Genomic DNA, 13322 nt, shown 5'->3' with positions numbered 1-13322 from the left:
AAGTGTCTACCAGCAAGCGACAATTTACTCAAAGTTTTCCACATTTGCTTCAGTTTCAGGAGACATTTCCAGTGTTTCCAGAAATGAAGTTGCTCTGAAAAAATTCACAGAATAAATAAATATTGTGCATCACTGGAAATATTGAAAACCTGTGTATTAACCTACAGGTACTGTGTTTAAGGCTCGTCACTGCTACTATTGTGGGCAAATATGTCCTTATAGTATCCTTGTGCAAAAAAAAAACTAACAGAAATTGCTCCAACGAAATGGTCACTAATGAGTTGTCTAAAGTGTCAGAAAAAAATATAAAAAAAAACTCCCAAAAAATACAAATATATAAGTTACATTCATTCATTTACTAAAAAACAAGCAGAAACAAAACCTACCTGTTAAAATCTCCATCATCAATGGCTGTTCCAAACTCAATCAAACCTTCATCGAGAGTATATCCGATTGTGTTTACTCCCTCTTGAACTAACACCTAAAAATCGAAAAATTTAAATTGAAGGAGTCTGTAATTTATGATTTTGTATATATATTCAAAAAGAAGCATTCAATATGCCAAATCCGAAATAAATTTTAATTTTCTTTTTTCTAATGAAAATACCATGCATTGTCGCACTGCCAAATATTTGTTATTCCAGTATATATTTTCTATGCGATTTTTTGCTGTTATTTTATTTTGAATCTGAGTTGTTTTGTTCTTTGTACCTATTACATAACAATAACATAACAGTATATAAATGTAACTTGCTTTATGCCAAGAAAACGGCGGGCGTTATAATACAGGTGTTCTGTTTCATACACCTTGTGTCAGCTTACTTTCTTTAAATAATAAACAACCAACCTCAGTCTTTCCTTCAGTTCTTTCAACCTCCAAAACTTCTCCTTTCACAGGAAACATGGTGACACGTTCGGGTGCGTCAACGTTATACCAAACACATAAACTTTCGCGATTTTGTGCGACCAGAACATCGCTTTGAGGAACCCACTGTTAATTATACAAGCGTTATAACAGTAAGCATTTTTTATTATTCTTTTAATATAAAAAATATGACATTATATGTATAATAATGTTGGGAAAAATGGGACACTTTTTCATTCGATTTTTTCTCGTCCGTAGTAAAAAAAGAACATTTAAAGAAATATAAAACCGTATCCTCATGACTCCCATAGACTGTTGTTAATTGTTAAGAACACAATCAGAATATTTGGATATTTTGTGCTAAAAATGTCCCGTCTTTTCCGCTCTATTATAATTTAAATCAGCAGCAGACATCTTGGTTGTAGTAGCAAATATTTGTGTTATTTTTTTTTAATTTTATAAAAAATATTTTTACAGGCCAAATTGTAAAAAAGTGGGCACCCCAAATTGAAAAAAAGTGGACAGACCAAAAAACCTAAATTTAAACTATTGTGCTAATGTAACATTATCTATTTTAACTGTTGGAATAATGCAACATTACATGCGTTAATATTTCACCTGCACAAACGAACAGTAGTTAAGCAATGTTGTTTTGGCTTCTCTTTCAAGATCATATAGATGAAGCCTCAATCTTTTATCACGAAATACAAGTTTTCCAGCTGAAAGATTGAATATTGTTGATCAAAAAATTGATAAAATGGTTCAATAAAAAAAAAATTCAACAAATATACACAAAGTACTGTATATATTAAAATATTAACCCTTAAAGGTTGCGAAAAATTATTGGAAAAGAAAGGGGTCGAGCAAAAAAAGTTTGGAAAGCCCCGCAATAAGAACATCACTATAGTAATTTTACACTACCTGTCTCATTCAGTTCCAGCCAATCCAGCTTTGAGTTGTGTTGAATTGTAGCAACAGAATAAGAGGTTGAAAGGTCAACTGAATAAAGAATGAATGAATGTAACTTGTTTTATTCTCGCATGGCAGGGCAATGATAGTCGTTATAACACGGGTGTTATGTTTAATACACCCCATATCCACAAGTTACCAACTTTGTGGGTGTCTATTTTTATGCACGACTGAAAATTGAAGCATAACTTACAAATAGATATAGTTAGAGGTCTAGGGCTTATTTAGGCTTTTTCTCTTTAGGTGACTTGCCAATGTTTAAAAACTTAGTGTTACCCCTCACGGATATATATAGTTTGGGTATTTAGGCTTTGAAAATGCACAATGATACAAAATTTTTGATTATATTAATTGGACTGCTAATGTTAAATCACTTAGCTGTAACACTCACGAATGGATATAGTTTGGGCATCAATCAAATACGCCATCTTCTTATTATTTTCAAAGACTTTATGTGAATGTTGTCGTTCGTTCAGCCTCACACTTATAAGATGCGGATTCATCATCTCTGTGCGAACTGAACCCAGAACCTCGTTGCTTCCATATTCAACCAAACTCAGTTCACCTTAAAAAACTTAACCATTTTAAATGATAACGAGATTCTTCTTTAACTTTTATTCAGGCAAAAATTGTTTGAATATAACTTGCTTTATCCTTGTGTGGCGGGGCAACCACAGTCGTTACAACTTGAGTGTTCTGTTTTATACACCTGTTGCCAGCTTACAAGTATGTAACTTGCTGTATCCACGCATGGCAGGGCAATGACAAGCAGTATAACACGAGTGTTTTATTTCATACACCTCGTGCCAGCCTACAAGTTACCATGTATTTAACTTTGTAGGTGATTTTTTTTCTGTATCTGGCTTACAATTTAGAAAACCCACATACGCCCACAATGGTAGCAGCGTCTCGTCATGGTCCTTTAGCTTTGGCTTAGGGGCAGGCACGGTAACCACTGTGCCAAGGCGCTAAAAATTTTGTACTGGCACATGGACATTCTAAAAAGTTGCTAAAGCATTGTCAAAAGTGTGTAAAATATTTGAAAAAAAAATGATGGACATTTTAATCTAATAAAAGCAATTAAATTTCAATTTATTCATTTTTGTGGTATTGGGCTTTTTGTTATTGTTTAATTACCCTTTTTAAACAGTCACCCACAAGTTATAATAACTCTATTCTACATAACAACCTGCATTGAAAATCATGCAGACGTTTTCATTTTCAAAGAAAAACTTTTCGTTTCCCCCACTGCCTTGCCAAGTAACTTCAGATAAGCGATTGGTCAACAGATCGCCAAGTAACAAGGTATCTGATGTATGACCAACTAAATATCGATCACCACCCAGAATTTTTACTTCATCAATCTGAAAATGCAACAGAACATAAGTTTTAATATGAAAAAAAAGTTTTTTTGAACGATTTTGTCATTTTTATTTGATTTTTCTTGTTATTTGAGTTTTTTTTTGGTTTAGCAATTTTGAGATACAGTCATAAAAAGATGGAAATAACTTTAAAAAATAAAAAGACATGAAGAAACAGTAAAACAAAAACAACAGTTGGAATAATACCTCAAAGTATAAGTTATGGAACCTGATATTTACTCTTATGTAAAATGCAACAAATTGAATGGATGAATGTAACATGCTTTATCCTTGCGCGACGGGAACACATTTTAACACAGTGACCAGAGATTTTGATTAAATGCAAACAAAATCGGACACTTATGGCAAAGTTACATATGCTACAAACCACAATCTTACCTCATAACCATAATGAGACTTCAAAACAACTCTGGTTCCGGTGCTTAAGTTTTTCACAATCACCTGCAAACGAAAATATTGGTAATTCAAATATTGTTTATTTCATACCTATGTCATATTTTCCATTATTATTCATTTCATACTTTTTTATATTGCCCTCACTTATAAAAAGGCTACATTATATAATATCTTAAAACATAAATGAATATAACTTGCTTTATCCTTATGGGCCAGTTAACAACAGTCATTATAACACGGGTGTTCTGTTTCATGCACCTCGTGCGGGCTTACAAGTTAGGAAGTATGTTACTTTGTAGAAGATAAATTTTTTATCGCACCTGTGAAAGTCCTACATAGGTCATTTCAAACTTGTTTTTATAAATTGAACGACGAAGACAACAGTCGAACAGCTCCACAGCCCCACATAGTGTCCCCTGCATTAAAATACCATAGAAATCATATAAAAAAGTAAATAGACATCATATACAGATGTCCAAATACATCATTCAAAAATATGGCATACAAGTTTATAAACATCCTATAAAAATACCCACACAAAATAATATATAGAAAAATGTTCATAGACATCATATACTAACAGCGCATAACCGAGATCCATCTCTTTTCCACGATAACGCAGTTATGGTGTAGAGGTTTTTGATTTCTTTTTTCTTTGCTTCGTCCCACGAGCCGCGTCTAGGGCTGTAGTTAAACAAGCGCAACCTGGATATACAAAACAACATGTTTACAAAACTAATATATGATTATACACACTGGCGCAGCCAGAAAAAAAATAATGGGGGGGGTTTAATCAAAAAATATTATTATAATATTTTTTTTTATTATTTTTTTTTTGGGGGGGGGGTTAAAAAAAGGGGGGGGGGTCGCGACACCCTAAACCCTCCCCCTGGCTGCGTTTCCAAGAATTTAAAACAGGGGGTTAACAAGTTTAGTAAGGCATGCGCACAAAATTTTTATCTCAGTTTAAAATGTACAGCATTATAGTGGTGGTGTCTCAATTCATTGTGGACAGAGTAACAATTATACACTTGATGCCACATATCCGAAAAAGGGGTTTAATTTTTTTCCGGCTACACCACTGCAATTTAATGTAGGCAGAGTAACAAATACACTTATTGCCACACCCCACACACTTAGTGGGGCTGTGGGGGGTAAAAAAAAGGTTTAATAACAAATTATTATTTTTCAGGTTAAAACCTCCCTTTATTTGTTTCTGGCTGCACTATGGCAATTTATTGTAGACAGAGTATTCGAATTGATTGAGGTCCTGCACCGTGGCATGGGTCCTAGGATTTAGGCCAGGATTGGCCTATAACCCCATTGTAGACAGAGCAAAATACACTAAAAACCTCATACCTATCATAACTCCCAATGACAACACTTTGTCCACCAGGATTTACAGTTGCGACCATAAATTCTTTTTCAGTTTCATCCCGGGAATAATCAAAGTTTTGAATCGGTCTGCTTTCTTTATTATACACCACAACACGTCTGTCGCAGCCTGCTACTACAATGCTGGAAACAAAATAAAGTTAACTTGAAAACTTATTTATTCTGCAGAAATGGTAAACAAATCAGAGTTACATGAATGAATGTAACATATTTATACTTGTGTGGAGGGGCAACGACAGTTTTTATAACACAAGTTTTCTGTTTCATACACCTTGTACCTGCTGCCCTAGTTTTCACATATTTAACTTTGTGGTTAATTGTCTTTTCTGTATGTCTGACAATTTAAAAAACCCATAAGCGACCACTGGGTTGGACCTTTTTCCTTAACTGCCATGCCCAAGGACAAATACACCCACAATGGCATCAGTAATGATTATGAATCCTAAACTAACTTCCGGATAGCACAGCACAATTATTCTGTTTCTATTTTATTTAATGTGGGTAAGATACCACAGCATAGTATAGCATGCCATGGGTCCTAGGATGTAGACCAAGATTGGCCCAGTACCCCAACACCCGGGGTGCTACTGCATGGACTTTCCTATTCCATTTTATACACCATATATTCTTACCTTGATGTAGCCCATGCAAGGGCATATGGTGGACATGAATGGGTCAAAATTTTGCCCTGGGATTCGCCACTTCCTTCATCATCAAAGAAATATCGAACCAAAGTTCCGTCAGCATGGCCTGATATTATTCCTTTGCCTGATTGGCTAAAAATATAATGTTGTATTTAAAATAAAAAAGTAATTAAAGTATAGGCCTATTGGTATCGAGTTAAGCATAGTATGTATGTGTTTAAATCTTTTTTTATTTTAAGTAGTGCTTTTAAAGTCTAAACTTTCGTAAAAAAAGTAAATGATGTATGCTATGAAAATTAGACACTTTATGTTAAAACAATGCAATAAATTAGAAGAAAACGTGTATAAATGGTGAAGAAGCAAAACGCATAATTAACTAGAAAAAAAGTGTAAAAAGAGAAAAATGCAAACACCTAATATTATTTCAAAATAGGAAAACATCAAAAAAAAAACAAAAAAAAACAGGTAAATTATGTTTAAATATATTATAACTAACTTGTTTGTAAGTGAAACAACATAAGACTCCGTTCCATAAATTGTGGACGATTTGTTGTTCCTTGTGTTGGCGAGTCTAACCTTACCTTCTGCTAAACCAAACACAATAGCATTTTCCATTGGCCATATTAAACATGTAATTGCACTCTGTCAGATTAAAATGAGTTTTAGGTACGAATTTTATCACTAACGTAGGTTTATAGAACCAGTTATGGAATAATGCTATACAAGTTTAGGAAAAAATGGACTTGCATTTTTTTGCAAAAAAGGTTGTTTTGATGGATATATAAATAATATAGACAAATTTTGAAATTTGTTAGAGCTTATCAGGGCAATTTTACCAGCAAATGCCTATGTGCAAATATTTTTTATCAAATAAGCCTACTGCCAGAATTTTGGTTAAACCAAACTTTTTAAGGCAAATCCTGTAAAATGTTTCGTTGTTTTGTAATGACCGTGGTGTACAAATGCATGTATAACAGTACTATAGTGCTCACGGTTTAAAATTATTTTTTTTACTTCGAAAAACTATATAACACTGTTTAAAATTATTGATAAATGTATAAAAAAAATATTTACATATATATATATATATATATAATATACCTGTTTCATAAAACTAACTGTTTAAAGTATTTATATATACATTTTGAAAAACTAACTGTTTTAAAATTATCTATAAATACTTCATAAAATTACCTGTTTAAAAATTATATTTATATATATATATATATAACTGTTTCTGTCAAAAAATGTCAAAAATTCCCACCGTTTGTACAAACTTGTTGCAAATCACTTTTTTATCTCCCCATTCTTCCCCTATCTTATAAACATAGATGATATTATCAGTTTGACCAAGTGCTATCTTGGTGGAACATGGTGAAAAAGCAATCGCCTTCACTGAGTAACTCTTTTTTCCGTACTGAAACAGAATTAAAAATTACAATTTATAAATGGGTAGATTATATATATTTACTGTTAATTCACAGAAACTTATAAAAGGGTATTGTTAATAAATATTAGTGATATTCAAATTATTTCTTATTTAAAATAAACAAAGTAGGCCTATACAGATAAAAACCTTTCATATTTAAGTTTAATATTATATAATATTCTGTTATTTCCGTACCAGTTATAACAATGTAAAATAATTTATTTTCCGCTCATCTGGAATAAAAATTTTAATAACAATATTTTATATCAGACAAGCCGCTAAACAATTTATTTACTATGATAGTTATACTTTTGAATCAATTGGCTTTGATGAAAACTTATCTCTTCTTTCGCCATTTTCATCGTACAATAAAATCACTCTATCTGAAGTACACACTGCAAGTTTGCTGTTGTTTGGTGACCAAGCTAAGCAACAGATCTTCGATGCACCGATCTATGAACAAAAATGTGATAATAGTTAGTATATGTACTGATTTTCGTTTTTCCCTTTTTTCTTTTAATTATTAGTTAATCCTTACATCATCTACCGTTCTTACCTCTAAACATAACTAGTAACAACTAACCCCGGACCCCAACACTTTTCATCAGCCTAATATGCAACGTACCAGAAGATTCTTCACCAGTGCCAAAAACTAACTACTAACCCCTATAACCCCTAACTAATATTAATAACTACCAATCTATAACACTTTTCAAAAGCCTATTCTGTAACATAAGCATTTAGGTGGTGACTAGTGAACAATTTAGTCTTAGAATATACCTTAGACTTGACTGTTACCCAGTGTATACTTATTTACCAGCTAAAAGATTACCAAACATATATTTAGAGAAAAAAAGGATTTTACAAACCTGCGGGTCCAACAGAGTTTTCATATGCTTTAACTGCATATTTATATATCCGTAGTAAGCATAAACAACGAACGTTATATAGCTCTATAAGAAAGTAAGATACTTTAATGGTAAGTTAAAGGGTTTTTGTACAGAACACATAACAAGCTCTACACAACATTTTTTCTTTGCTGTAATAATACATTTTACGAAGATTGCTGATTACGTTTCTATGTGGTAAATCAAGCTGTCCCACTATAAAGATCACATAATATAAAATCAATAGTGTTGTCGAAGCAGAAAAATTGAGAACAAAAAGTCATTTGTCCGGGCGCTCTTTAACTTTCAGAATAATTCATGTGTAATTAATATTTTAGAAAATAGCATAAAACATCAAAATTATATTTAACCCAAGACCGTGTGCCGCATTATAAACTAAAACTTTACAACTTTCAAATTAGATACAAATGTTCGTTTTCTAAGATTGTGCGGAAAAAAAGTGTAAATAACAACAGAACCACTTTCATTCACAAAAAAAACATCACGTTCATTCAATCGTTATGTTTAGGCAAACCAACGCCAGGTGAGGAAACGGCAAACCAACGCCGGGTAGCTGTTGTTTTAACATTAAAGTTCCAATATTATAAATCTTGTTGTATAACATCAAATCTAAGAATTTATGCGAAGAAAATTAGTATTTTGTCTGATTTTCAGCGTCAGTGTGGTTTAACAGGTTATTTTACGTTGTCGTTTAATACTATATAGCAGCAATCAGCCAATCACGATCTTTCAGTACCTTTACAAATATTCTAATTTTAGCTAAATGCAAAACTACTAGAGTAATGCCTTACAAACTGAGTAACGAAAGTTTAAAAATACCCCCATCGCAAGATAAAATCTATATTTTGTAAAACGCAAATTTTAGTTTCCCATGCCTTCTGTTTCAGACTTATTGGCAATACACACGTCAATATAGGTTGCTTGAATGCAAATACACTAAAATAAAGTTTATCCATTGACAGGCAAGTACTGGGTGTGGCTTCCGAGCTCGGTAACTGAAATCATTGAGCAGTCTGAACAAAAAGTTTACACAAAATAAACACTCTAGATTGTAACATGATAATGATATTTTTGTTAATTAGGCGGTGTTAATATAATATTAATAAACAACAAATATGGTTGTATATATAAATCGTCTACACTACGTTATATATAGTAGGGGGGAAGATGGGACAGCTTTTTATTCTATTTCCTCGTCCCATTTGGTAGCAAACAAAGAATATTCAAAAAAATATACAACCACATCCTCACGACTCTCATTGTTGATTGTTTAAAACGCGATCGGAAAATTTGGATATTATATGCCAAAGGCGTCCCGTCTTCTTTCACCCTACTATATATAGCAAAGAAAATACATAACGTTGCTTATATTGGCTTTGTGGAAGCTATTTAGCATAGAAAGGTTTGTTGTTAAAACAAGTTGTTTAAGACAGGCTCAGGTCATCTCTTACCACTTATAACTCCAAACTAAAGAAGATTTGAAGAGATTTTAGCCACGCTACTTGATGACATGTGTTGGTATAGTGCACTGGCCTTCCAATTTTATAAGAAATGAGATATTACGTAGACTGTAATGAGAGTACAGAGTTTTATTGCTTATTGGTGTATTTTAATACTTTTAATATCTATAATGTACTGAAGAAATGGGATATGATGGTATTGTAATATATATTAGTATTTTTTTATAACAGGTTTTCCAGTTAATTTTTTAAAAGCAGTTGGCATAACTGTTTTTATCAGTAATTGTCAGTGCCACAAGCGGAAATAAAGTAGTGCAGATTTAGCATCACACTTGCTAGTAAACAAAGAATATTCAAAGAATTATAAAACTGTGTCCTCGCGTCTCCCATGCACCGTTGGTAAAGTGCTAAAGGTGTCCCGTCTTTCCCTATACCAAACTACGTAACTATTCAAAACAGTTTTGTGCATTTAGCCAAAATGGATGCCGTTATTAGAAAGTTTACTGTTGGTGATTACGTAGTTTTCGCCGTCATGTTGGCGATATCTACATTCATTGGATTATACTTTGCAATTCGGGATCGTGGAAAGAAAAACACCGAAGAATATTTGCTTGCTGGAAGGTGGGCTAATAAATCAACTGTTTTGTTACTACAGACCTTTACTAATAAATATTGCACTTTTTTTAAAACATTTGTAAATTAGGTATATGTATCTTATTCCAGTATGGCGTTTTCACTTTTAGTAAGATTTAGGCAAATTTTAAAACTTTGTTTTTTTGATAAAATTAATATTTTTTTTCAATTCTCATATACCAGGTCAATGGGACCCTTGCCAGTGGCGTTTTCACTCTCCGTAAGCTTTATGTCGGCAATCTTAGTCCTTGGCACACCGGTTGAAGTATATAGGTTTGGTACAATGTATGCTTGGTAAGTAATGGCAGTAAAAAATGTAATGGAAAATTGCAATAAAATTTTGATCATAGGTTTATTATTGGAATGCTCTTTGCGGTGATAATAACATCAGAAGTATTTATTCCTGTGTTTTATAACATGGGGCTTACGACCGTATACGAGGTATGCTGTATGATGTGATGCTTAAGGATTATTTATACCGTCCAACTGAATAAACCGTTTTCAGTATCTTGAAAAAAGGTTCAACAGAGCCGTGCGCCTCACCGCGACTTTCTTGTTCATGGTCCAGACAATACTGTACGGTGGGATCGTCATTTATGCTCCGTCTCTTGCTCTAAGTAGTGGTAGGTCATACCATTAAGGCTGATAATGATTTTTTTTCTGGACAACATTATTTTTTTTCAGTAACTGGTTTTAACTTGTGGGCATCTGTCGTATCAACTGGAGCCGTGTGCATCTTATACAGCTGTTTGGTACGTATGTGAATACGTTTGATTTTGCTTCTAGTTTAGCCGTTGGACTGTTCGTACATTTTTCACAAACAAAATGTTTTCTAAATAGTACAAGAAAATAGAGTAGAAATGTGTCTCATCTTCCCCACCGTGCGATATTGTGATCTTTTTATTCTTTCATTAGGTTATTTTGCACATAAAACTATTTCAATACATTGTGACATTCTTATACCTAAATCGAAACACAGTTATTGTAAAATGGTTCTTTCTTTTATAGGGTGGATTAAAAGGAGTTATATGGACTGACGCATTGCAAGCTGTAATAATGCTACTTGGATTCATATCAGTAATTATCCAAGGCTCCATAAAACTTGGTGGATTTCAAAATGTCTGGAAACTAAATACAGAAGGCGGAAGAATACAGTTTATAAAGTATGCTTGTTATGTACTTAAATATACAAAATTATTGTTTTGATTCCGCATATATTACTGTGGGGTAAGATGGGATACATATTTATTTTCGTTTCTTGCCCCACTTGGTAGTAAACAACGAATATTATAACATTTTTTTTCCTTTCTGAGTGAATATGACACAAAATCAAGTTTTTTATACAGAATTATAGGACCATAGCCCCGCAACTCGACAAGGGTTGTTTATAAAATACGATCAGGAAATCTAACGGTATCTCATTTTACCCTACAGTAATTTCGTTTATCTTCTTTCAGTTTTAATTTAGATCCTCGTGTCCGAAATAGCGCTTGGCCTCCTCTTATTGGTGGAACAATTTTCATTACCGGTTTATACGCAGTAAATCAATCGCAAGTACAACGATATCTTTCATGCAGGTCTTCAAGAGTTGCCAAAAAGTTAGAGACTTTATTTAATTTGAATTCCAAACAATAAAAACTTTTTATTTACAGAGCTGTACTTTTAAATTGGATCGGTTTGTTGTTTCTCAACGGTCTTGCAATCATGACTGGCATTGTTCTTTATGCTTACCTCAAAGATTGTGACCCTTTGACCACAGGACAAGTTAAAATTAAAGACGCGGTAACATGCTGCATTTTTACTATAATAAAATTAAACATATATATTTGTTAAAAATCATCTTTTTAAATAGCTTCTTCCGTTTATGGTCCTTGAAATATTCAAAGATTCGCCCGGAATGTCTGGTGTTTTTATTTCAAGCGTATTCTCTGGAAGCCTCAGGTAAAATATCATAAACTTAATGCAAATGGGTGCAATAGCCCCCCTTTTTAATTGCCACTCTTTCCAACAATTTTTATCTCCTGCATATTTTAATCGTTTTGTTGTTGATTTCCTTCTCTTCGTTGATCTTCGCTCTCGTTTTTAAAGAGATAAATAAAAGTAATGTTATAAGTTATGGTAAAGATATTACAAAACATATATCTCAGCACCGTCTCTACCGCAATCACTGCACTGGCAAGCGTCACCGTCCACGACTTTCTAAAACCGATATTTCCATGGTCGGAAAAGACTTACGCTTACATATCTATGGGTAAGCTACTGTAAACCGACTAACCGAATGTTTCAAAAACAAATATTTTATTTTTAGGTTTGGTAATATTTTTCGGTCTTCTTTTAATGCTGTTTGCTTATCTTGCCTCCAAACTTGGAGCAATACTTCAAGCTGCTATCAGTATTATTGGTTTATTATGTGGACCAGTTGTTGGACTCTTTACACTTGGTGTTCTGTTTCCTTTCGCAAATTCAGCGGTAAGTTATTGTTTTTGTTTTTTAACTGTTTAACGACTATCGTTTTGCTGCTAATTTTCTTCTCTTTGTTGTTTTCTGTTAACGACTGGCGTTTTGTTGCTAACCCCCTTCTTATAAATAATATAATCTTCGTTACTGTATCCAGAAAGATAAACAAAAAACATGTTATATAGTAAGGTGGGGGAAGATGGGACATGTTATCGCAAGATATACGTGAATATGTTTAGTTAACTTTAAGTTCGAACCTACTTTGTTACCCGCATTTGATTTACCGTTAATCGTATATAAGTTCAATGAAGCGTGCTGTATTTGCGTTCGTGCGTTTAAGTTTTAGTTTATGTGCCTTTAAGTTTATGTGCTCTAACGTCTAGCCAATCAGCGCCGCCCGCATCACTCGGGTTTGGCTTACTTCCTTGGTTTCCTATACGTCCTTTAGTTGTAGTTGCATTGACTTTAAGTTTAGTATGCACGTTTAGTTTACAGCCAGCTTTATATATTCGCTTTAAGTTTATCGTTTCACCAATTATTCTTTCCTATTCCAGATGTATAAGTTATTAAATCCAAAATGATGGTATCATATTAATAGCCGCAAACAGTTTGTAAGTACTTTGTTGTTCCTTTAACGTTGCGTTATTTAATCGTTCTTATTTTGTTATACAGAAAACCATCCGTTAATAAACAAATCAAAAGGGATGCGTTGTCTAATGCGGCAACAATAAAAGAAATTAACTGTCATAGAAGCTTGGCGGTTATACAGTTTTAAACTGCCTTT

General features: G+C 33.1%; 2 protein-coding genes across 2 annotated transcripts in view; one reads left to right on the top strand and one right to left on the bottom strand.

The window, feature by feature from the left end:
• The window catches only part of LOC100175077 (intraflagellar transport protein 172 homolog), a 25607-nt gene extending 17528 nt beyond the window's left edge, over positions 1-8079 (bottom strand). Inside the window, 15 exon segments of the mRNA XM_009860700.3 lie at positions 387-481; positions 848-991; positions 1484-1584; positions 1787-1864; positions 2226-2399; positions 3024-3198; positions 3595-3657; positions 3933-4028; positions 4194-4317; positions 4972-5130; positions 5640-5783; positions 6148-6293; positions 6916-7068; positions 7390-7533; positions 7950-8079. Of these exon segments, the coding sequence (XP_009859002.1) occupies positions 387-481; positions 848-991; positions 1484-1584; positions 1787-1864; positions 2226-2399; positions 3024-3198; positions 3595-3657; positions 3933-4028; positions 4194-4317; positions 4972-5130; positions 5640-5783; positions 6148-6293; positions 6916-7068; positions 7390-7533; positions 7950-7988 (1835 nt within the window). The 5' untranslated portion in view covers positions 7989-8079.
• Positions 8080-9857: 1778 nt separating this feature from the next.
• LOC104265850 (sodium-coupled monocarboxylate transporter 2-like) overlaps positions 9858-13322 on the top strand; it is a 5479-nt gene continuing 2014 nt past the window's right edge. Inside the window, exons 1-11 of the mRNA XM_026835187.1 lie at positions 9858-10069; positions 10265-10375; positions 10432-10522; positions 10587-10704; positions 10766-10833; positions 11090-11244; positions 11539-11679; positions 11734-11863; positions 11934-12022; positions 12229-12332; positions 12390-12550. Coding sequence (XP_026690988.1) covers positions 9927-10069; positions 10265-10375; positions 10432-10522; positions 10587-10704; positions 10766-10833; positions 11090-11244; positions 11539-11679; positions 11734-11863; positions 11934-12022; positions 12229-12332; positions 12390-12550 — 1311 coding nt within the window. The 5' untranslated portion in view covers positions 9858-9926. The remainder of the gene's footprint in view (positions 10070-10264; positions 10376-10431; positions 10523-10586; positions 10705-10765; positions 10834-11089; positions 11245-11538; positions 11680-11733; positions 11864-11933; positions 12023-12228; positions 12333-12389; positions 12551-13322) is intronic.

This window comes from Ciona intestinalis, chromosome 7, assembly GCF_000224145.3.
Source record: "Ciona intestinalis chromosome 7, KH, whole genome shotgun sequence".
Lineage (NCBI taxonomy): Eukaryota > Metazoa > Chordata > Ascidiacea > Phlebobranchia > Cionidae > Ciona > Ciona intestinalis.
Note: the sequence above shows the minus strand (reverse complement) of the source record. Positions and strands in the feature narration are given on the sequence as shown.